Raw genomic sequence first — 23123 nt, 5'->3', positions numbered from 1 at the left:
CAGTCAGTCCAGTTTTCTATATTTAAAGGAAAAAAACACTAATTGTATAACTTAAATACAACAAAACAAACATACCTACCTGCATTTTATTATAGATTCGCTTTTAATATCTAAACACGGAAAAATAGCAACCAACTATTAAATTTTTTTTTCAAAATGTAAGACAATAAATTCATTATTCCTATACTTAGCAATAGAAAGTGTAGAAATCTAAAAAAATAGGCGAAGGTACACAAAATTTTATTCAAACAGACACAAATGATTTCTATCAATTTAGCAGATTGACTTCAAATCACTGCATGAAACTATGTGAAATCATTTTCTGAAAAAAATTCAAATATGATGAAAAATGACCAAATTACGCAAGGTTTCATATAGAAAGACAAACATACATCCTTCTACTTTGGTAGATAGACATCAAATTACTGCATAAAACAACAGGAAATATTTTCTAATTTAATCAGCCAAAAAATAGCAAATGAGCCGGGCAATATAAAAAAGAGTGATACAAACAATCACACGAAATAACATTTTGAAGACACCTTATTTAGAGGTCTCTAGGACCTTATAATAATGAGAAAGCATTAAAAAAATTGAGGTGAAGGGAGAAATAAAGATAAATGTTCTTTTAAAGACTACAGCATTTAGATCATGATGTGAAACTTTTGAGAGTGAGTGTATTTCCAGGACTAGGCCACACACACACACACACATTCATGCTGTTTTATTACACAACATTAAACTTTGAATGTATGTATGATCAGGGATCTATAGGGATAAGACAATGGCCAACAAATTGATGTACATCCCCAATGATAATACATATTATTAATTAGATTAAAATAAGTGGTTGAAACGTTTAGACGCTCAACTTAATGCATAACATTTCAAAGTTCCATAAAAGTTCCCAAAGTTTTTCAACCAAGAAATGAAAAAAACATTGGGTACTACTGCAATTAACAGCCCAATGTCCCTTCCCTTCCTGATGTATGATGCTTAATTTCTATCTTCTCTTCCTTCTAATATTCCTCACAATTCAATTTATTCCTTTGAATTCTTTATGTACAGGATGAACGAACAGCATAAATTGTCCAATATTTCGTAGCGAGGCTACTCTTTTAGTGTCTACATGGACGTACGGACGTTCCGGTAACGATTAGAGAGTTTATACGCTTCCTAAATCGTACAAAATTGTAATAGAAATGATCACTCAAAGTTTGAAATCGATAGGTCAATTCTTACATGTCTAAAAAAAACTAAGAGGCAACCGTTACGTAACACCCTAATTATGGAAAACCTTAGCTTTTAAAATGAAAATTACATTGGGTACAATAACGTGGGCATAGAAGAACGGTCGAGGGAATATTACCCTGTTTAAATTTAGTTGAGTCCCTACCTAAACATCATATTTTTAAAATAATTGAATAAACGGCAAATAATATACCTTTAAATTCATAATTGGAACAAGGAGGAAAACATCATGAACGAAATATGAGAAAATCATAAAAAACACGAATCTTTATGAATTATTTTTACTTTTAAGTATGGCTGACAGACCTACGGACCAAGTAAGCCCACTAGTGTAGGGAATCTTCATTAAAAATATCAGCTGTCAATCTCAAAAAGCAAGAGATTCACATATTCCAAAAAGCGTTACGACAGATTGACAGACAAAGTGAATTATTGAATAGCTTTACTACTAAAAAGAAAATAATAACTATTTTGAATTATGAATAGATTTATTTTTACAATTAATACATATTAATATCTGTAATAAAACTTTGATGCATAATATTTTAATCTACTATAAAATTTAATAAATAGATATTTATTTATTGTAGTTACCAAAAACATTTTTATTCTAATCCAAAAGTTACAATATATATTTGGTATTTTTTTTTACAAAAATTTAGTTTTTCTAAAAAAATATTTGGTGATTAAATTAGAAAGAAACTAATGTCAAAGTTAAATATTCTCTAACTCGCATAGACCTTTAAGAAACTTTGTAAGATTTTCATTTAGGCGGTCAGCTTTGCGTTGTTCATCTTGCATGTCCTCCAGATCCTCCAGCTTGAGATCCAGGAAGATGCTGACCTGATTGTGGACCTGTGAAATGTCTGGAATATCTTCAGCTATAGGAATTTCTTTACCTTCTCTAAATAATAAAATACAATCATTGAGGAAAGCTAGGAATTTTTGACAAAAGTTTTTTTTTCTTATACTACTATATAAAGATTAAGAAGTAAGGTATTTGTGTCTATAGCTTAAGTTTTCAAGATTGAAGTGAACGGGATGGTTTTACGCTATTTGATTTTAGATTTAAGTCCTAGGATGATTTACGACCATTTTCTTCCCTTCTTTCCTCCTTTTAATACAGATCTCCTAAATGTTAAGGGCGCAACCGCTAGTATTGTATAAAATGTTTAGAGAAAATGAAAAAAAAATAATTAATCGGTAAATATTTGAAATATTCATATTTTTTTTATTGAAACCATCGTAATTTGATATCTCAATATTTGATAAATTTTTTTTGGTATGTCGTGTTATAAGAGGCCATAGACCCCCCCCCCCCACACACACTTTTCCATACCTGATACAAGAAATAACTTGGTGAGCTCTATTCGTGACACTGTCAGGTATTCCAGCTTTATCCAGTATGTCCAGAGCTCCACTATTATCAACTATACCTGGAACTATCTATATATAATATTAATATATTCCAGCTATATCTAGTATGTCCAGAGCTCCACTATTATCAACTATACCTGGAACTATCTATATATAATATTAATATATTCCAGCTATATCTAGTATGTCCAGAGCTCCACTATTATCAACTATACCTGGAACTATCTATATATAATATTAATATATTCCAGCTATATCTAGTATGTCCAGAGCTCCACTATTATCAACTATACCTAGAACTATCTATATATAATATTAATATATTCCAGCTATATCTAGTATGTCCAGAGCTCCACTATTATCAACTATACCTGGAACTATCTATATATAATATTAATATATTCCAGCTATATCTAGTATGTCCAGAGCTCCACTATTATCAACTATACCTGGAACTATCTATATATAATATTAATATATTCCAGCTATATCTAGTATATCCAGAGCTCCACTATTATCAACTATACCTGGAACTATCTATATATAATATTAATATATTCCAGCTATATCTAGTATGTCCAGAGCTCCACTATTATCAACTATACCTGGAACTATCTATATATAATATTAATATATTCCAGCTATATCTAGTATGTCCAGAGCTCCACTATTATCAACTATACCTGGAACTATCTATATATAATATTAATATATTCCAGCTATATCTAGTATGTCCAGAGCTCCACTATTATCAACTATACCTGGAACTATCTATATATAATATTAATATATTCCAGCTATATCTAGTATATCCAGAGCTCCACTATTATCAACTATACCTGGAACTATCTATATATAATATTAATATATTCCAGCTATATCTAGTATGTCCAGAGCTCCACTATTATCAACTATACCTGGAACTATCTATATATAATATTAATATATTCCAGCTTTATCTAGTATATCCAGTGCTCCACTATTATCAACTATACCTGGAACTATCTATATACATATAATATTAATATATTCCAGCTATATCTAGTATGTCCAGAGCTCTACTATTATCAACTATACCTGGAACTATCTATATATAATATTAATATATTCCAGCTATATCTAGTATGTCCAGAGCTCCACTATTATCAACTATACCTGGAACTATCTATATATAATATTATTATATTCCAGCTTTATCCAGTATGTCCAGAGCTCCACTATTATCAACTATACCTGGAACTATCTATATATAATATTAATATATTCCAGCTATATCTAGTATGTCCAGAGCTCCACTATTATCAACTATACCTGGAACTATCTATATATAATATTAATATATTCCAGCTTTATCTAGTATATCCAGTGCTCCACTATTATCAACTATACCTGGAACTATCTATATACATATAATATTAATATATTCCAGCTATATCTAGTATGTCCAGAGCTCCACTATTATCAACTATAACTGGAACTATCTATATATAATATTAATATATTCCAGCTATATCTAGTATGTCCAGAGCTCCACTATTATCAACTATACCTGGAACTATCTATATATAATATTAATATATTCCAGCTTTATCTAGTATATCCAGAGCTCCACTATTATCAACTATACCTGGAACTATCTATATATAATATTAATATATTCCAGCTATATCTAGTATGTCCAGTGCTCCACTATTATCAACTATACCTGGAACTATCTATATATATGATATTAATATATTCCAGCTATATCTAGTATGTCCAGAGCTCCACTATTATCAACTATACTTGGAACTATCTATATATAATATTAATATATTCCAGCTTTATCTAGTATATCCAGAGCTCCACTATTATCAACTATACCTGGAACTATCTATATATAATATTAATATATTCCAGCTATATCTAGTATGTCCAGTGCTCCACTATTATCAACTATACCTGGAACTATCTAAAATAATATTAATATATTCCAGCTATATCTAGTATGTCCAGTGCTCCACTATTATCAACTATACCTGGAACTATCTATATATAATATTAATATATTTCAGCTATATCTAGTATGTCCAGAGCTCCACTATTATCAACTATACCTGGAACTATCTATATATAATATTAATATATTCCAGCTATATCTAGTATGTCCAGAGCTCCACTATTATCAACTATACCTGGAACTATCTATATATAATATTAATATATTCCAGCTATATCTAGTATGTCCAGTGCTCCACTATTATCAACTATACCTGGAACTATCTATATACATATAATATTAATATATTCCAGCTTTATCCAGTATGTCCAGTGCTCCACTATTATCAACTATACCTGGAACTATCTATATACATATAATATTAATATATTCCAGCTATATCTAGTATGTCCAGAGCTCCACTATTATCAACTATACCTGGAACTATCTATATATAATATTAATATATTCCAGCTATATCCAGTATATCCAGTGCTCCACTATTATCAACTATACCTAGAACTATCTATATACATATAATATTAATATATTCCAGCTTTATCCAGAATGTCCAGTGCTCCACTATTATCAACTATACCTGGAACTATCTATATATAATATTAATATATTCCAGCTATATCTAGTATGTCCAGAGCTCCACTATTATCAACTATACCTGGAACTATCTATATATAATATTAATATATTCCAGCTATATCTAGTATGTCCAGAGCTCCACTATTATCAACTATACCTGGAACTATCTATATATAATATTAATATATTCCAGCTATATCTAGTATGTCCAGAGCTCCACTATTATCAACTATACCTGGAACTATCTATATATAATATTAATATATTCCAGCTATATCTAGTATATCCAGAGCTCCACTATTATCAACTATACCTGGAACTATCTATATATATATAATATTAATATATTCCAGCTATATCTAGTATGTCCAGAGCTCCACTATTATCAACTATACCTGGAACTATCTATATATAATATTAATATATTCCAGCTATATCTAGTATGTCCAGTGCTCCACTATTATCAACTATACCTGGAACTATCTATATATATAATATTAATATATTCCAGCTATATCTAGTATGTCCAGTGCTCCACTATTATCAACTATATCTGGAACTATCTATATATAATATTAATACATTCCAGCTTTATCCAGTATGTCCAGTGCTTCACTATTGTCAACTATACCTGGAACTATCTATATATATAATATTAATATATTCCAGCTATATCCAGTATGTCCAGTGCTCCACTATTATCAACTATACCTGGAACTATCTATATATATATGATATAATATGTTAATATGAAGGCGTATATTAAGTTTAATTTAGTCAAATATAGCATTACAATTTTTATTGCTGAGTATGTGTTATCCACTTACTTTTATTTCAAAGCTACTTTTTGTATCTATTTGTTTATCCCTAATAAATGTACACTTAAAATTAATTACCAAATACCTTGAAAAGAAAAACAATGTCTCCAGATTTTCCTTCTGTCTCCATTTTCTTGTATCGCAGGACACCAGTCTCAGGCAACAGTTTCGGAACCTAAACACACACATTTACATTTTTTGGTTTTAAGGTCCTGAAATTATCTGACACCTAGGGGACTACCGTTGCTCATGGAACCTAAACTATTTACAATACAATTAAGCTGTGTGTTTTCCTTGGATAGTCTCTTTTCAACAGCAGTGCCGTGTATTATTCCATTTCCATTTACTATACAACTCTTTAAGATACAGTCAAGCAATCAATGGAATGTTACAGTGGCTTACACATTAATTCACCATGGAGGTGAAACCTCGAAGGGGAGAAAAAAGGGGAAGGCAGACATTTTTTATTTAAATTAAAAAATTTAAATGTGTGTAGTTTTTACGTACACGCAAAATTATTTTGATTTTTACATTTTTTTATAAGAAAAAAAAGTGATTAATTCATTACTAGCGGCTGAGTTACAGTAGTTAAACTACAGAAAAGAAAACCTTACTACTTCATGCATATGTATAATACTATTAACCTGATGATAATGTGTAGAGAGTAGTGCCAGAGGAGCTTCATGTCCTCTGTTAGCAAGTGTACTAACTAGACCAAGGAGCAAAGCTGTTCCATCTGTAGCAAGAGTACCTTTCCCAAATTCATCAATAATGAACAAGGAACGCCTCCCTCCTCCACTCATAGCCCTGCTTACCTAATAATAAATGTGAGAATAGTTATTTAATGCATCGCATTATACCCTGTCTTCTTTCTGCGCATATAAAAATGAAAAATTATAAGATTAAAACCACTTTGCTTAGCCCCGCGTGGCCGAAGCTTTAGTTAAGAAAACTGATTTTATTTTTATGATTCTTATTTCAATATTCGTGGAAACTTGACTGTGCTACGATGCTTTACAAGATTTTTCATTATGTCTATGAAGCAACTAGAATTCTTTAATTTATTTACTTTAACTAGGCCTAACCCTTCTTGTTTTGTTTATCTATCTATGTTACTCAATATAAACAGGGATCTAAATGGATAAGACAATGGCCGATAAATGTATGTAGATCCCCATTAACTATACACAAAATAACCCCTTCTATAGATTAAAATAAGTGGATGAAACGATTAAACACTCAACGTGATTGACCAACCAATCAAAATTCACTAAAAGTCCCCAAAGTTGTAAGAGTAAACAAATAATGAAACGTTGTTATAAAACTTTGGGGACTAGTATAATAAAAAGCCCATTGTCCTCTCTCTCTCTCTGGAATATAAATAAGTTACCTGATTAACATCACAAAGAAAAGAGGATACCCCGATGGCAACAGATTCTACTGTTTGAATCCTTGTCATAACCAATATTAGTTGCCAAAATATATTATTATCCAGGGATCTAAAGGGATAATACAATGGTCGATAAATTGATGTAAACCCAAATGTTAATACACAAAATTATCCCTTCTGTAGACTACAATTAGAAGTTGAAACGTTTGGACACTTAACTTAATAAACCAACCAATCAAAATACATTAAAAGGCCCCAAAGTTGAAAAGCAAATGATTAAGAAAATGTTTTTTTTTTTATAAACTTTGAGAACAATCCGGCCATGTGATTGGTACGACAGGGCAGTTATTTTTTCATATTAAGTCAGCTTTGAATATTTGAATTTCTTAGGTTAAAACTAGCTTTCTGGAGAAAATTGTTGGAATGAGTCACATGTGAGGAGATATAAACAAAAAACCGCGTCTGCAAAAAAAAATTCCTTTTTAACCGATCCAGGGTAATAAATCTATGGAGAATAGCTTACCCCATCATTTCTGCATGGAAATTTTTAAGAGTAAGAGGAACTGAACTTTATATCTAAAAATGCGTCCATCTATACACATTTTTTTATTTGAATACTTTTTTTGGCAAATATTATCCTTGTAAAAATATTATCAACTAGTGGTATAGTAGCCGAGGTTGCTGGAACCCAGCAGCCGAGGTGGGCCAGGTACACAATCAGGCCAACCTGCTTCATGTACACGCTCTTGCCACTTGAGTTGGGACCAGACAGAAGGTGCACCCTCCCTCCCTCCTCTCCCATGCTCGTGTCGTTTGGGATGAATGGGTTTATTGTCCGTTCTTGTAATGGATGCCGACCATTAACTATTTCTAAAAAAATATCAATGGTATAATTTAGTTTTTTTTATGTCTTAGTTATCGTTTTAAAATAATCACTACCAGTGGCTCCCATACAGTTTAGAAGCACTGAAAAATAGCTTAAAATCATCTTAAGGTTTTAATCTTAAAAAAGGAAAGTATAAAACTATCCTGGGACCTATGTGGAGAACCTTTATATTGAAATGAATTGAATATGAATGAAGGAGGGGAGTTTTGCGTTTGTTTGTTTATTAATATAGGTCAGGTAAAATTAGATTAAATTTAATTCTAGGTAGCCCTGCAGGTTTAAGAAGCCGCAGGTATAACATCTCAAGGGTAAGTCATAAGGTTGAGTGCATGATAGGCGCTTTGTGGGAAAGCACCAGACTGATAACTATGTTACCTAAAGGCCCATCCTCAACCACTTCTGGCTTCTTCCAATTATTCTCCAGGATTACAAGGGCCATCGCCATCAAACAATCAACCTACAAATATGTGTATAGCCTAGAGGTTATATTGTCTAGAGAAAGAAAATGCCTAATAAAAGTATATGATAAAGTACTTGATATAATAACTTTTTTAGCAACTTAATTTCAATATTCTTCTTGGTATTTTCAAGTAGTTTGAAAAAAATTGACCCACCCAACACACAGGGCGGCTTTCCCCATGCAGGACTTGGCAGCCGCAAAAAAGCATACCGCATACGGCAGATTGGCAGAATAAAAGTGTTATTGGTGGCACGGAGGAAATATTTAGGGCAATGCTTAGAGGCAAGAAAACTCCTTATGGATGCTGTAAAAAAAATGACGCCATAATAAAATAGTCCATATGACGTCTTTCGGGATATATTGGCCAACAGTTTTTTACTTTATCCCCTTTTTTATAGTCACTTTAAAGGGCTTCAAGACATTACCTCTGACACAAGATCCAAGGCAGTTTCGAGCCTGGGCAACTTGTCCAGGATAGCCTCGGACAACTTCAACAGGGTAGCATTCTCTCTTGTCAAGATTTCAACATAGACATCACCTTAAGTGCCAACAAGAACAATTAGTACAATAGTAATACCGACAAGTACTTTATTTTATATTGGGGCTGTCACACCTCCCGAGAAAATAGCTTAAAACCATCACAGGACCTGTAGGTATATACCCTGAAGAGTAGAGCCCAGTCGGTTTAGTGGTTACCTAGATCTTAAGCTTCAGACGGACAGGCATCAAGCTACTTTGTATTACAGATATGAACAAGATAATTACCAAATTTTTCATCCAATTCTCTCATTGTCTCAGTCTTGTAATGTCGAGCATCATGACTCTCAAACACAAAATCATAGTCTAAAAAACAAATTAATGAAATTTTATGGATGAAGTGTTTCATAAGATTTTCTCCATCTAAATTTAATTATGATGCATGGGGATTGGGGAAGGCACCAGCAGTGAATTTAGTTGATTTCTATGAATAATATATGTTTTTTCAAGGAATCTAAAGGGATAAGACAATGGCTGATAAATTTATGTGTATCTCCGATGATGATACACAAAATTACCCCTTCTGTAGATTAGTGGTTAAAACGCTTGAACACTCAATTTAATGAACCAACCAATCAAAGTCCCCCATCGTTTTAAGCAAACGAACACAAAAAATTAAATACTTTAAATTAAAACTTTAGGGACTAGTGTAATAACAGCCTATTGTCCCCTTCCTTCCTGATGTTTTGTGCTGTTTCTGTAATGAAATGGTTCAGTTTAGGTCAGGATAAGATTCAATGGTATTTAAAAGTATGCAATAAACATTGTGTTTAAATTTAGGTCAGGATAGGTTAGGGAGGGTAGGTTCAGTGTTCGATAGACACTTTGAGGTAAAGCCCCGAGTATATACCTGGAACTTCTGGTTGTTCTTCACTTGTTTTAATTGGTAAAGACAAAACAAATCCAATCTAAAATTTATATTTATTAGTCAATTAATAGCGTCAGCTCAAATTAAATCATAGTGAAGAATGACAGAATGAAGTAGAAACGTTAGAAACTTTAAAAAAAACTGGTTTTTTTTTTCACTGGATTAATTTTGACGTTAGATAATCATATGTGTATTTGAAAATATAAATAATGATTTTATGACAAAGCTACGACTCAAATGGTAAACAGATCACTTTAAAAAAATATCTCTGATCATTGAAAGAAAACAAGGTAGCGGGTTTCGTCGTATTTGCACAGTAGCTTATGGTAGGTTAGTTTAGGTTAGGTAAATGTTAATGATTACCACGCAGGGATAGAGCCCCCCACAGGGGCTAGAAATAGGAGAAAAGCTACTGTGAAATTACGATGAAACCCTCTTCTTCGGTTTCTTTTCTGGTCCTAATATTCCATGACAAAGCTACGACTTAAATGGTAGGTAAGTTTTTAACCCAACATCACCTTAACAAAAATACTTGATTGAAAATTAAAAAACCTGGGGAATGTAGGAAGCAGTACAGACAGAGCCCATCTCCTCTGGAAGTCTCTCACACTCCTCCTCAGATATCTTGGTGAGAAATCCGGGAAGAGAATTGTGAATATTTCTTTTCTCATCAAGCTCTGGATCAAGCTTTTTATAGTGCCTATAAAAATGACGTCATACTGGCCTAACATTGGTCAATTAAAATGTATACTGGCCTGCCTGGTAATTTAGTCTGTGTATTGGTCTATCGTTGGTTATGAGGAAACGTATAAAGTATTGTATGACGTCATTTTTTTACAGGCAATATAAACAGTTTCCTGGGTCAATACCATATCTGATAACTGTACACTCACTGCTCTCCTTACTATTGCCACATTTATGTCATTTTAAATAAAAGTAGAGTATCAAGGTGAGTGCTGTGTTTCTGTGTGTTTGTACCGAATAAGTTAGCTACCTATCATTATTTCCATTTCAGTAAATTATTTTTCTGCCACCCCCCCTCCACCACCTATTTTTTTCATTTTAATCAAAACTAAAATTTAAAGTTGGGGGGGGGGGGGAGGGTTATGTAGACCCTTGTCAAGGGGGGAGATTCCCCTCTCCATAACTTTTTCAAGGGGGTGTAACCCCCCCATAATTTTTCCAGGGGGGGGGGGTAGATGCACCCCACTTCTGCACGCCTCTGGTTTTAAGACAACGAAATTAACGTGTTTCCTGCACTGATCAAAATCCACGACCCTGTTGATGACAGATTTGAGTTTGTAAACATCCTCATCAATAATCTGGAGCAGAGTCCCAAATATTGGAATATCTTCAGGATGTCTGCAATATAAGTATAAATTAATGAAAAGTTTTAGGTATAGTCCCTTTCGTAACATCGAACCTTATGGGGCAATTCTTCGTATTTTTCACAGTAACTTTTCTCCTATTTCTAGCCCCTGCGGGGAGCTCTAACACTGCAGGGCCAATTACCTAACCCTGTGGGGCAATCACCTAACCCAATATAACCTAACCTAACCTAAAATAACCTATAAAAATCCATTTTAAAAATACGACGAATCGCCCCATATGGGGTGATGTTATGAAAAGGACTATTCCCAAAAAAAAGTTAGAAATCAAAGAAATTAAGATAAGTTATTTTCAAAATGAGATATTTTTTCCAGTATGGCTTCGAAACCGATTTATATCCGCTTGATTAGAACCGGTTCTCAGCCTTACTGAAAAATTATGTATATATATAATTATTATATATATCTAAACTGTCTGCATGTCAAATAAGATCTCTAAAAATATGGCAAGTTGTCATCTATTTATTGGGTGACCAAGCCCCCCCCCCCCCCAAAAAAAAAGGGTTAAAGCTACAGTATGAAATTCACAACTTCAATTTTTTTGCTTAACAAAATAAATTTTAATGCAAGATAACTGATATCACAATCTTAACACAAGACAATAGAGGGATAAAAAATTAAATAACTGTATGTCCCCACCCCGTGGACCCTGTGTCAACTTTCAATTGATATTTGATTATCAGCCAATAGCATCGAAAATATTAACACAGCCAAGTAGCTACAAAAGAGCAGAAAACAATATGCTAGAAGACGAAACAGGTCCCCAAGACTTGGGCCAGGTAGTTGTCTGGTTTATAATCTATACTTATTACATTAATTCTCTTAACAACTTGCCTGAGTTTTCTAATGGCTGAGGCAATTGTAATAAAGCCCTTTAGGGACTTGTACATTGCGGACCAGTCTAGGAACCTCATCATGTTTGTGTCCAACTTCTTCATTAATCTGCTCACATTCTTTACACTCCCTAATCCTAGAAAAAAAAAATTGGACATAGAAAAAAAATTAAATGATTAATTTGATATTTTAATGAAAACACGTTTTCAGGTCCAAATGACATGTAGTAAAATAAAAAAAGTCGAGTGCAATCTTATAAAAGAAAAAACACTCAATATAGTTAGATTCTCAAACTCTGCTGCCTTGCTGTTTATGAGCATTTAAAATCAGGGAGGGAGGTGACATTGGGCTATTGATTACAGTATTCCTTAAAGTTTTATAAAAAAAAGTTATCTTATTCGTTTGCTCAACAACTTTGAGGACATTTATTGAATTTTTATTAGTTGGTTCATTAAGTTGAGTGTCAACTAACAATTGTAATCCGCAGAAGGGATGATTTTATGTTTAATCATTGCCAGGTTGTACATCATTAAATCGGCAATTGTCTGATCACCTAAGATCCCTGTCGCTGCGCCCCTAGAATCTAGGTGCTCCTTATTCAAACGGGTAAGAAGGGGATAGAAAATAGTATAAAACCATTCAAAGGATTAAATCTAAAAATAAAATATCCAGCCCTTACTTATGGAAAGTTTCTGTAATATGCATTACTCAATCGGTTCAGTAGTAGTTCAAACCTTTAGCTTCAGAAAATAAAAAAACCTTAGTACTTTATATAATAGGATACCTGACAATGTGAAGTTAAAATTCATCGGGGCTTTGCCACCCAAATAAACGTAAACAATAACATACAACCTTTAATAATCTCCGAAACTGTTTCCGTATTCTTGGAGCTGGATAAAAATTCTAGAGCTTCTTGCCTCCCCTTTATAACCTTAACAAAGCATTTAATTGTTTTTAAAATATTCATAGAACAACTGGAATAGTTAGTTATCGAATCGTATTATAGACAGTTTTCCGAGGATATTAAAATATAAAAAAAACTGTTACTACTTTTATGATTTTTATTTCATTTTATTTTATAATCTGTGTAAAATTGTCTGATGCCGATGGCTAAGGAACGGTTCTAATCCAGTGGATATTAATCCGTTTCGAAGCCGTATTTGAAAATATTTTCTAATGCTTATAGCCATTAAAAATTATAAAATATACCTAATTATAATTATATCATCAAATTACGCAAAAAATGGAAAATCCGATGAAAATCGACTAGTATATACACATTTTCAAATTTGTTGCAAACATACAGAAGGATGCACAGGAAACTTTTAAAGAGACCACTGTCCCTAGGACTATACAAATTCAATTTGTGAAAGAAGTAAATACTACTCTTTTCAAAAATGCATAAATAAATGGAATAATCATGCAAAACGGAATGACAAATTTCACGCTTAAATTGACCAGATTTTCAAAATTTTTAAGCTTACTGACAGTATACTGGGAACGAGATGGGATAATCAGCTACTTATTACCCTAGTCCCCGAAGTCCTATAATAACGTTTAGTGAATTTTGATTGGTTGGTTTATAAAGTTTGGGAACTTAAGTGAATTTTGTTTGGTTAGTTCATTAAGTTTAGTGGACAAATGTTTTAACAGCTGATTATAATCTACAGAAGGGGTTATTTTAGTTTGTGCATCATCTTTGGGATTTACATCAATTTATTTGCCATTGTCTTATCCCTTTAGATCCCTGGTCTGTAGACCTGAATATTTCTTGATGGACATCTTAGCATCTTTCTCAAATATCTAAAATTAAAAAATCATTAACTAAATAACCCAATAATCATAACCTTCATAACTATATTATACAAATTGCATTTAATGGAATATAATATATGATTTACGTAGGAAAAACATTCAAAATCAATAAATGACTTTTAAATATAAAAAAAAGATTCCATGAGCAAATGGCGAGTTTCTCTAAATTTGAGAGTAAATAACGTTTTAGCCAAAACAAATGGCTAAACATGATATTCATAGGGAAACTTAAAAAAAAACATAAACTCATCTAAAGTTTGATTTAAATTTTAAACATTTGCATACAGCACTCTGATGTATCTAGTTACGAGCCAAGATATTCCCCCACCATCTATACTGGTGTCACGCGTCGAAAACTGCAACAGAGTACGTAACATTTTTAACATCTCTTGTATAACGCAAATTGGTCCTAGCTCGAACCAGACAGCAAGCAGGTTTTATAAAGTTTAAATTAAGATACATATCTTGTCTCTTACATATAACAAAATAAAAATACTTGGATCAAGTGCAGTTTATGGTAGAATATTGCTGGTGACAATTGCTTTCCGGTTCCTGGTATTATTTCTTGCATTGCCAGATTCCAGGAACCAGGAAGCTATCGTCACCAGCAATATTTTCCTTATGAAGTCCACCTGACCCAATTACTTTACCTGGAACCCAGAGCACTGCTGCATCTGTTCATAAATGTAAACAAGCTCAAGCCTTCTCTTTCCTTTTATTTCCAATCATAGATCTCTTAAATGTCTTTACCGGCGAGGCAGTTTCAATCAAAGTGCCTGGTCGAGTGCCGAAACCCATGTCCTCTTGTTTCGAAATTGAAAATAAGGAGAGGTGGTGGTAGTTTTTCATGAGTTTGTATTTTATAACTTCAAAATGGGAGAGTGTTTCATCCCCTTAACAATTTATCTTCAAACGATTGTAAATAATAAGAATAGTGTTCTGTAAAAATTGTTTAGAACCATTCTTGTCTTTAATTTTTTTTTATATTGCAGCTTTTCATGAATGAATGAATGAAACATCTAAATCTATGTTCCTTATTCCAAGCACCGGCTCTTGATCCACTCTGCTGTTGTGTTGGACAAAATATCTAAAATGATAGATCTATAAGAAGCGCTGGAAAATATCATGTGTGACGTAATAAAAATACGTCTAAATCCATCTCTTTTTTAGGGGTTAGCTTTTCCACTTGTCCTCTCATCCCTCCTTTTAGACATATTTTTATAACGTCACACATGACACTTCCAGCGCTTTGATTTGAAACACAAAAAATTCAGTTGTGCCTATTTTAAATAGCAGTTAAGTAAATTATATTTCCCCTAATGAATCCCCAATGATATAAATGGGTTAGACTCTGAAATTGGTCAAAGTAATCTTTACAAAAAAAATAGATGCCTTTCTTTAATAAGCATATATGTAGAAGATCTTAATTTCTTTTAATCATTGTTGGCGTAAGGGCTGACAGATGACAGAATGCCATGTGGACAAATACAATTCTAGAATAGTTTCTCCACTAACATGATTTGGATCATGGAAAGAAAACGAAGTAGCGGGTTTAGTCGCATTTTACCAGTAGCTATTCTTCTATTTCTAGCCCCTGTGGGGCACTCTAACACTGAAGGGCCTATTTCCTAACCATGAGGGTCCATCATAAACATTTACCCAACCAAACCTAAAATAACCTATCAAAAGCTTCAGTGAAAATAAGACGAAAACTGCTACTTCGTTTTCTTTCCATGATCCAAAGATTTATACAACCTGTAGATCAAAGAGGACACTGTTGCTGATAGTTAGAACATCCTCCAGGTTTATCTGTTCCACCAGATGAATCTTGCATCCTGTTACCAGCTCAGAGGTGTTGTCCATGTTCAGGCCGCAATTGGCATCAAGATACTGTAAAATAATAAGAGGGTCCTTTATCCCCGCGTATTTTCCGTAAAGTTGTGTGTAAGCGTCTAGTAAAATGCGCATATTAAGTCAAACTGTTCTTAATTATGACCAAATGTATATATATGAAAAGGGTCAAAATAACGAACATTTTGACTTAATAAGAGCATTTGACTAAACGGTAACATAACTTTACGGAAAATGGAAGAAAAAATGACCCGCTTTATACAAAACTCTAAAGCAAATCGTCAAGTATCACTACTGGTTCCGTTATCAATAACTTAGTTAACAAATTTAAAGAGCGTGTTAAAGAACAAAATAATTAAAACTATTGGGCAAGGAAGGCAAATTAAGAGTAATAGAAAACAACTAAATAATGCCATAATGTGAATTTTATAAGGAACAAGCAAAACTCATTGAGATTATTAAAGAGTTAGCGTAAAGGGTTAGGGAGGGGGGGGTAGTGATATTTAACTGTTTATTACACTGGTACCTAAAGATCGTATATTTTTCAATATCAGAAAAAAGCTGTCAATGAATACGTTGGGATAAATAGATATCATTACCCTAATAAGAGCTCCAGTTGCCTTGATCATGTTTTGACTCCTGAGATCCAGGTACGCAGACACGCGGATTTTCTGCTCTTCGTCGGTCTCAGATGCTGGCACCAGGTTCATATTCTCAAAGGTTTTCCTTAAATATAAGGTCTAGCGGCTGCGTCCCTAACATCTGGGGGCTTTGTATGGGGTATGGAGGTGGCAGAATGTACCCTAAAACCAATCCAGCGCCGAAGACAAGCTTCCCTAACATTAAGATCTCAATGGGTTCCTATTGAAATCTTAAACTTCAGACCAAAACATCTTACTACTTTATATAATACTAGCGGCTTCGCCCCTAGCCTTTGCCCCATGAGGTTTGATCAAACCAATTTTTCGTATTTTAGATTTAAAAGAAAAATTTTTATAAAAAATTTCTTTGGGGGGGGGATGGAAATTTTTTTTTTTTTTGGGGGGGGGGTTGTAGACCCCACTATTTTAATTTTAGTTTTAAAAAGAAAAAAAAATTTTGTGGGGGGTTTATTTTTTATTTTTTGGGGGGGTTAGGGGTGTCCCACCCCCCAAGAAAATAGTTATAAACCTTCCCGGGACCTATGAGAAGCTACCCTGTAAAGGAGAACCCGATCGGTTCAGCGGTTAGCGAGATCCTTCGCTACAAACAGACAAATAGACAGACAGACATCGTTCTACTTTGTATTATAGATGATTAGAATAGTTTTCATGAAAACTTTTTATTTTAAAGTTGAAAAAAAGGCTGGAAATTATTTTGTAATTTTCCTCTTAAACCACGATGGCCTAAAATGAAATAACTTTTCATTTAAGATTTATGTTAGGATGAAATTTTCGTGAAATAGTTAAACCGCGGAACAGAAAATAAATACTTTTTATAAGTTGGCTAACAACTATATGGACTTATACTTAAATATGATTGGTTGGTTTATTAAGTTGAGTGTTCAAACCTTTCAATCAATATTTTAATCTACAGAAGGGGTAATTTTGTGTATCCACATTGGGGATGTACATCAATCTATCGGCCAATGTCTTATCCCTTTAGATCCCTGATTATTTTAACAGAACTAAAATGGTGGAATACCTGCATAGTGAATAGGAGAACTCTACACCCTTCCTATAAATAAGCTTGATACTGGAGTGTGCCTGCTCTTGGAGTGTGTCCTGGTTCACTGTACTTGTTCCAGTATTACTATCAGCTTTGCACTGAGCCTATATAATATGCTAGCGGTTTCGCCTCTAGCATCTAAAAGGGAAGGGTAGAAAAATAGCCTAAAACCAATTCAAGGCTTGAATCTTTAAATAAATATTAGCCTTAAACCATCCCAGGACTTATGTTAAGCCCAAAATTGAAAACCCAATCGGTTCATTAGCTATAGAAATCTTAAGCAACAGACAAAAACCTAATTACTTCACATTATAGAATTCTATCCCTTTACCTAGTGTTCTTTAAATCTTACCCTTACGTTCATAAACCCACAATTGGTAAAATTATTGTTTGTTATAAGGAATGTGAAAAATCTGGCGTTTTATGGGCTAATGTATTCTTATATAATATTTATCAAAAGAAATATCGGTACAGACAATAATGTTCTGTTAACCTTACAAGATATGTGCTGAACTCGAACCTGACGACAAGCTAATTAAAAATGTCAGTAATGTAGGGCTGTGGAGACAAAACTTGAAGTTGAGAATTTTATCCCAAATTTATCAGGAATAAGGTATACCTAGCCAACATGCGAAATAAATCTAAAATAATATTTGCGGGGCAGATAAAATGACCGTCTGTACTAAAAAGCGTTGCCCCAAAAATAAAAAAAACAGCTAAAATTATCAATTAATTAAGTTGTTTGATTTTTTTTAATGAGATGCACTAACCTCAAGACAATGAAGAAATTGTTGGCCAAGCCTGACGGATGTAACAATGTAATCTGGACAAGTTTGCTGGATTAGGCTGCACAGCACAGAATATCCAGGTTTTCCATCAGGTAAATCATGGAACAATCCCAGCTTATTTGTTGCTGTATGATAGGAAGCTGCTCCTAGCTTTCCTTCTCCGTAGAACACACTTAATATAACCTCATCCACATCTAATCAAAGCATAATATCTTTTCTCGTATTCATTCGAATCCGGTGGATTAGAACCGGTTCTCATCAATATGAAAAAACTATGTCTAGCATCGAATTATATCCAGCTTTCCACAAATATGAAATGTACAATCATAAGATTAAAACCAGTTATTTAAGCCCGTGCCTTCGGCATCTCGATTGTACATTTTATATTCGCGGAAGGCTGTTTATAATACGGTGCGAGAAATAACTATTCTCGTATTCATTCGAATCCGGTGGATAGGAACCGGTTCTCATCCATACGAAAAAACTATGTCTAGCATCGTATTATATCCAGCTTTCTACGAATGTAAAAATGTACAATCATAAGAATATCCATAATCTTATAATTGTCATTCTATATCAGCGGAAAGCTGTTTATAATACGATGCGAGAAATAACTATTAGTTTTACTTATTTATCAGGGTCAAGGGACCAGGATCCTGACAAATAATTCTAAGTGAAAATTTCCCCACAACACACTTCCTTCTTTTCTCCATTTCTTGCACACTTCTCTTTAGTTACAGCACAAACGAATTCATTTTAAGTGTTATATTGCACAACAAGGGATTTGGCAAAATTGTTTGGTAGATACTTAAAACTAAAAAAACAGTTATGCTTTCCTGGATCTGTAATATTTATCATTGGTTCCTTATAAATTCCAGAGCTCTTGGCAGACAGGCTGACCGGCTGCTTCTTGTTGGATGAATGTACAACTCCAGGCCTCTGGAGGAGCAGGGACATGTTACCACATCCTTGCTTGAATGGCGTTCTGGTGGTTGTCCCTGAATAATCCTTCACATTCGAGGACTGGAATTTACTAGTTCCTGTTGTGTTTTCAATGTTGAAGTCTCCAGAAGACTGGACTCCCTTGCTAGAACTGAACTTTACAGAATTTGCATTTCCTCTGCCTCTCCTACCACTTTGAGATCTAATCAGAGATGTATGTTCTACACAAGATTTTTTCCCCTGATGCAAAATATTTATTTTTCCCCCGCTAGTTTTTTCCCCTTGGGAGGGGGAAAAAATGTTTTCAGTATTCCTTATATTATTCTTTTTTCCCACTCCCACATATTTTTCTTGTTTTTCCCCCCCAAGGAGAGGGAAAAATGTTTTCAGGACTGTTTATTTCTTCATTCCCCCCCCCCCCTTTAGCAGGGGATCCCATGCAGAATATACATCCCTGGATCTATTCCATGTTGATTGAAAGGCTGTTTTGGTTCCTCTATTGTTGTATGTCATATCTCTCTGAATATTTTCCCAAGTCCAAGAGGATATATTTGGTGTCGTTTCAACTTTTTGTCCAGTACCAGCATCTCGTAACAAGGATTTTTCTAGAAAAAAATGAACTTAGTTTCAATCATTTAAGAAAATAAACTAATCTTTAAATCCGGTCTTATTAATTGTTACCTAAATTTCACTTTTCAGAGAAGCATCTTATTTTTAAAGATCCTTCTATATGGATTTTAAAAATTTAAAAGTATAAAAATATAAAAAGTGTATGGGGGATAAACTTTGGATCATGGAAAGAAAACTAAGTAGCGGGTTTCGTCGTATTTTTACAGTAGCTTCTGATAGGTTAGGTAATGTTAATGATTGACCCACAGGGATAGAGCCCCCCTCAGGGGCTAGAAATAGGAGAAACGCTACCGTGAAAATACGACGAAACCCGCTACTTCGTTTTCTTTTCATGTTACTAAAGTTCTACATCACCCAGGAAGGTCCTAAAAAATTTTACAAAAGAAGTCTATACTTTTTAATAATACTTATTTACCTCGAGAAGCAGTATCATCTTCAATTGATGGGACATTATTTTCTACTTCATTCTTTTCGTTACGATCAGCATTTGGAATGTCTTCGTTAATGCTTAGAGGTTGTCCATTTGTATTTGTGGAATTGGCGGTGTTATTTGAGGCAGCATCAAATTTAATCTTTTTAGAAGCTTGTTCTCCAGTGGAATATAATCCACTTAAAACTCCTTTCTCATCTGTAAAGATTTTAACAGATATGTTATTCAATTCATCATTGGATGAGCTTCCATAATTATTGCTAGAAATACTAGAATATTTATTAGTATTATTATGAGGCGTACTTCCACCATGATTGTTGAACTGTGGTTTTGGAACCGCAGTTTCTTGATACTCCATAGATTCCTCGTTATAATCTATTTCAACGGATTCTATTTGAAAATTTGAGACAATATCAAAGAAATGGGATGCTTTAGCAGCAGAAAATACTTCTTTGGTCATAATTTGAGTATTAGGTACAGTTTGATCGTCATTGGTTGCTTGGGGAGCTGTCATGTTTTCTTCATTGTAATAACTAACATCTTCTTTCTCAATCAAATCTTTGGTTTTTGAGCATTCCATTTCATTGTTTTCCACATTGACTGTCTCATTAAAATCAAAATTAAGAGTTTTGGATGAAACAAATTCTGTAGAAAGATTCATATTGGTGTTGAAGAAAGTTGAATTTACCATTGATTTCATCAGAGCATCAGATTTTGGCGTGTTGAAAAATGAAGACATGTCTGCTGAATTTGGAGTATCAAAACCACTGAATTTGGCATCATTCAAAGAGTGTTGTCCAGTTTCCTCATTTTCCACTGATTCGTCGGTTATATACATGACAGAATTTTCGTTAGAATTGAAACTAAATAATTAAAGAGTGTTATTTGAATGAAATTAATTTTACGCACGTAGACCTCAACAAAGCGTTTGACACTAAACTAAATAATCTTTGAAAATGAATACCTATCTTATATGTATGTAAATACTTAAAAATTGAGATAAAAGTTTTAAGCTTTTTGTGTCTGATCATCAAAAAAAATTAACTAGGCACAGTTAGACCTCGTAAGATAATTATAGTCGAGTAAAATCTATATAAAAGTAATCTTAAAAGAGCTATTTTTTTAATAGGTGAATACTTCAAAATTTCAGATATTATGCTATGATTGTCTGATAACAAAATTACAGGGGTGTATATTCTGCACAAGATTTATTTTTTTTCCCCTGCTACAAAATTTTTTTTTTTTTTTCCCCCCTAGTTTTTTCTCACCAAGAAGGGGGGAAAATGGAAAAATATTTAAAGAACTCTATATTTTATTTATTTTATCCCCCCTCACACAAATTTTTTTTGGTTTTTCACCAAGGAGGGGGGGAAATGGAAAAAATAATTTTAGTTTTCTTAATTTTTACATTTTTTTTCCCTTCAACCACTTATTTTTTATTTTTCCCCCCCCCCCCCTGAGCAGGGGATCCCATGTAGAATATACACCCCTGCAAAATTAACTAAATTTATACTCCGCTAGACCTTGTGAGAGAATTATAGTCTAGAACTATTTCCATGGATTGATATGCAGTAGATGTGGAACAGGTAGAACCGTTTAATGCTTCTGCCTGAAAATTTTTGACCATTTCTATAAATGAGAAAATAAATTGCTATATAGTTAAAAAAAAACCACGTAGGTAACTAGGACTATGTTTGGTAATTAGGATTCCGCTATGGATTCTAATCTGATTGATATAACGATACCCCTGGCCATGTGGGGGCGTATTAACCTATATCTGAGATTATATCAGCAACCTTAATTGACGACACTGTCCCAATATTTACGTATTCTATATAATTTATACGGGCGGTACATTTTAACAAGCTTAGGTTCCTATAATCGTACCAGCAATTCATTGGAGCTCGGAACTGCATCTGTATCATTGAATATATTTGTTATATGCTCTGCTGCTTCACACAAGTGTGATTCTTGTTCCCTAGCTTTGCACAAGGTCGAGATTGGTTCAACAGTTTTCTTCATAGCTTTCCCGTAGCTTGGTAGGGTTAATATGCTCTTTAAATGAACTCCCATGTTTGTATGTGATTTCTCGTCATCTTTAGGCGTTTCTTCATTTTCCATTTCTATTTCTACCAAATAATATAAAAAAAAGTTAATCTTTGAGCCCTAAAAGCCTGCCCATAACACCCCAAAAAAACTTTTCAAAATAATCATTTTCATCAAATTAAAAAAATAGGAGAAAATAAATAATTTCATATTAGAACTGTTACTTCATGATATAAACATTAGAAGTACATGAACTATTCTTTTGTAGTCATTTCTTTTACAAAAATGTCCAATTTCATATTACACAAGATCATGCTACTTAATTAAAACATAATTGAAAATAAAAAGATGAATTTAAAGAAATGATAAACAAATATTTTTGTAAAAATACCTACTGTATTTCAATTATACATAGCAAAGAGCTTTAGATTCCTATAACTATTAAACCGATATTGTTCTCCATTTAAGGATAATTTTACCTAGGTCCCGGGCTGCTTTAAGGCTATTTTTCTGCTTTCCCTATCCCTTCA

The 23123-nt window shown here is 33.3% G+C and overlaps 2 protein-coding genes across 2 annotated transcripts; both read right to left on the bottom strand.

The window, feature by feature from the left end:
* Window positions 1-1718: 1718 nt before the first annotated feature.
* Window positions 1719-11086, bottom strand: LOC145318353 (mutS protein homolog 5-like). The gene is made up of 12 exons (XM_080159650.1): window positions 11024-11086; window positions 10715-10843; window positions 10145-10202; window positions 9523-9600; window positions 9183-9295; window positions 8673-8754; window positions 8055-8281; window positions 7412-7477; window positions 6666-6836; window positions 6107-6196; window positions 2591-2697; window positions 1719-2155 (listed from the first exon to the last, which is right to left on the bottom strand). Exons 2-12 carry the CDS (start codon window positions 10748-10750, stop codon window positions 1966-1968), a joined length of 1218 nt encoding a protein of 405 aa, XP_080015776.1. The 5' UTR covers window positions 10751-10843; window positions 11024-11086; the 3' UTR covers window positions 1719-1965.
* On the bottom strand, window positions 10767-22697 carry LOC145315504 (uncharacterized). The gene is made up of 16 exons (XM_080155485.1): window positions 22435-22697; window positions 22071-22156; window positions 20533-21410; window positions 19938-20092; window positions 19370-19727; window positions 18528-18739; window positions 17734-17861; window positions 16650-16776; window positions 15955-16089; window positions 15236-15286; window positions 14850-14914; window positions 14145-14187; window positions 13237-13315; window positions 12385-12520; window positions 11373-11524; window positions 10767-10774 (listed from the first exon to the last, which is right to left on the bottom strand). Exons 1-16 carry the CDS (start codon window positions 22666-22668, stop codon window positions 10767-10769), a joined length of 2847 nt encoding a protein of 948 aa, XP_080011611.1. The 5' UTR covers window positions 22669-22697.
* Between the last annotated feature and the right edge of the window lie 426 nt (window positions 22698-23123).

The sequence above is a fragment of the Acartia tonsa genome, chromosome 4, assembly GCF_053477335.1.
Source record: "Acartia tonsa isolate MP-2025a chromosome 4, ASM5347733v1, whole genome shotgun sequence".
Lineage (NCBI taxonomy): Eukaryota > Metazoa > Arthropoda > Copepoda > Calanoida > Acartiidae > Acartia > Acartia tonsa.
This window is presented reverse-complemented; position numbering and strand designations above follow the sequence as displayed.

Excerpts from the sequence above, each read along its gene's own strand:
- LOC145318353 (XM_080159650.1), bottom strand. The coding sequence starts at position 10,750 with ATGGGCTCTGTCTGTACTGCTTCCTACATTCCCCAG. Across the intron at positions 9,601-10,144 it reads AGAACAACCAGAAGTTCCAG|ACTATGATTTTGTGTTTGAG; the intron begins GTATATACTCGG and ends TTTGTTTTTTAG. Across the intron at positions 6,197-6,665 it reads TCTCTACACATTATCATCAG|GTTCCGAAACTGTTGCCTGA; the intron begins GTTAATAGTATT and ends GTGTGTGTTTAG.
- LOC145315504 (XM_080155485.1), bottom strand. The coding sequence starts at position 22,668 with ATGGAAAATGAAGAAACGCCTAAAGATGACGAGAAATCACATACAAAC. Across the intron at positions 22,157-22,434 it reads CGAGCTCCAATGAATTGCTG|GCAGAAGCATTAAACGGTTC; the intron begins GTACGATTATAG and ends AAAAATTTTCAG. Across the intron at positions 14,188-14,849 it reads AGCAGTGCTCTGGGTTCCAG|ATATTTGAGAAAGATGCTAA; the intron begins GTAAAGTAATTG and ends TTTTAATTTTAG.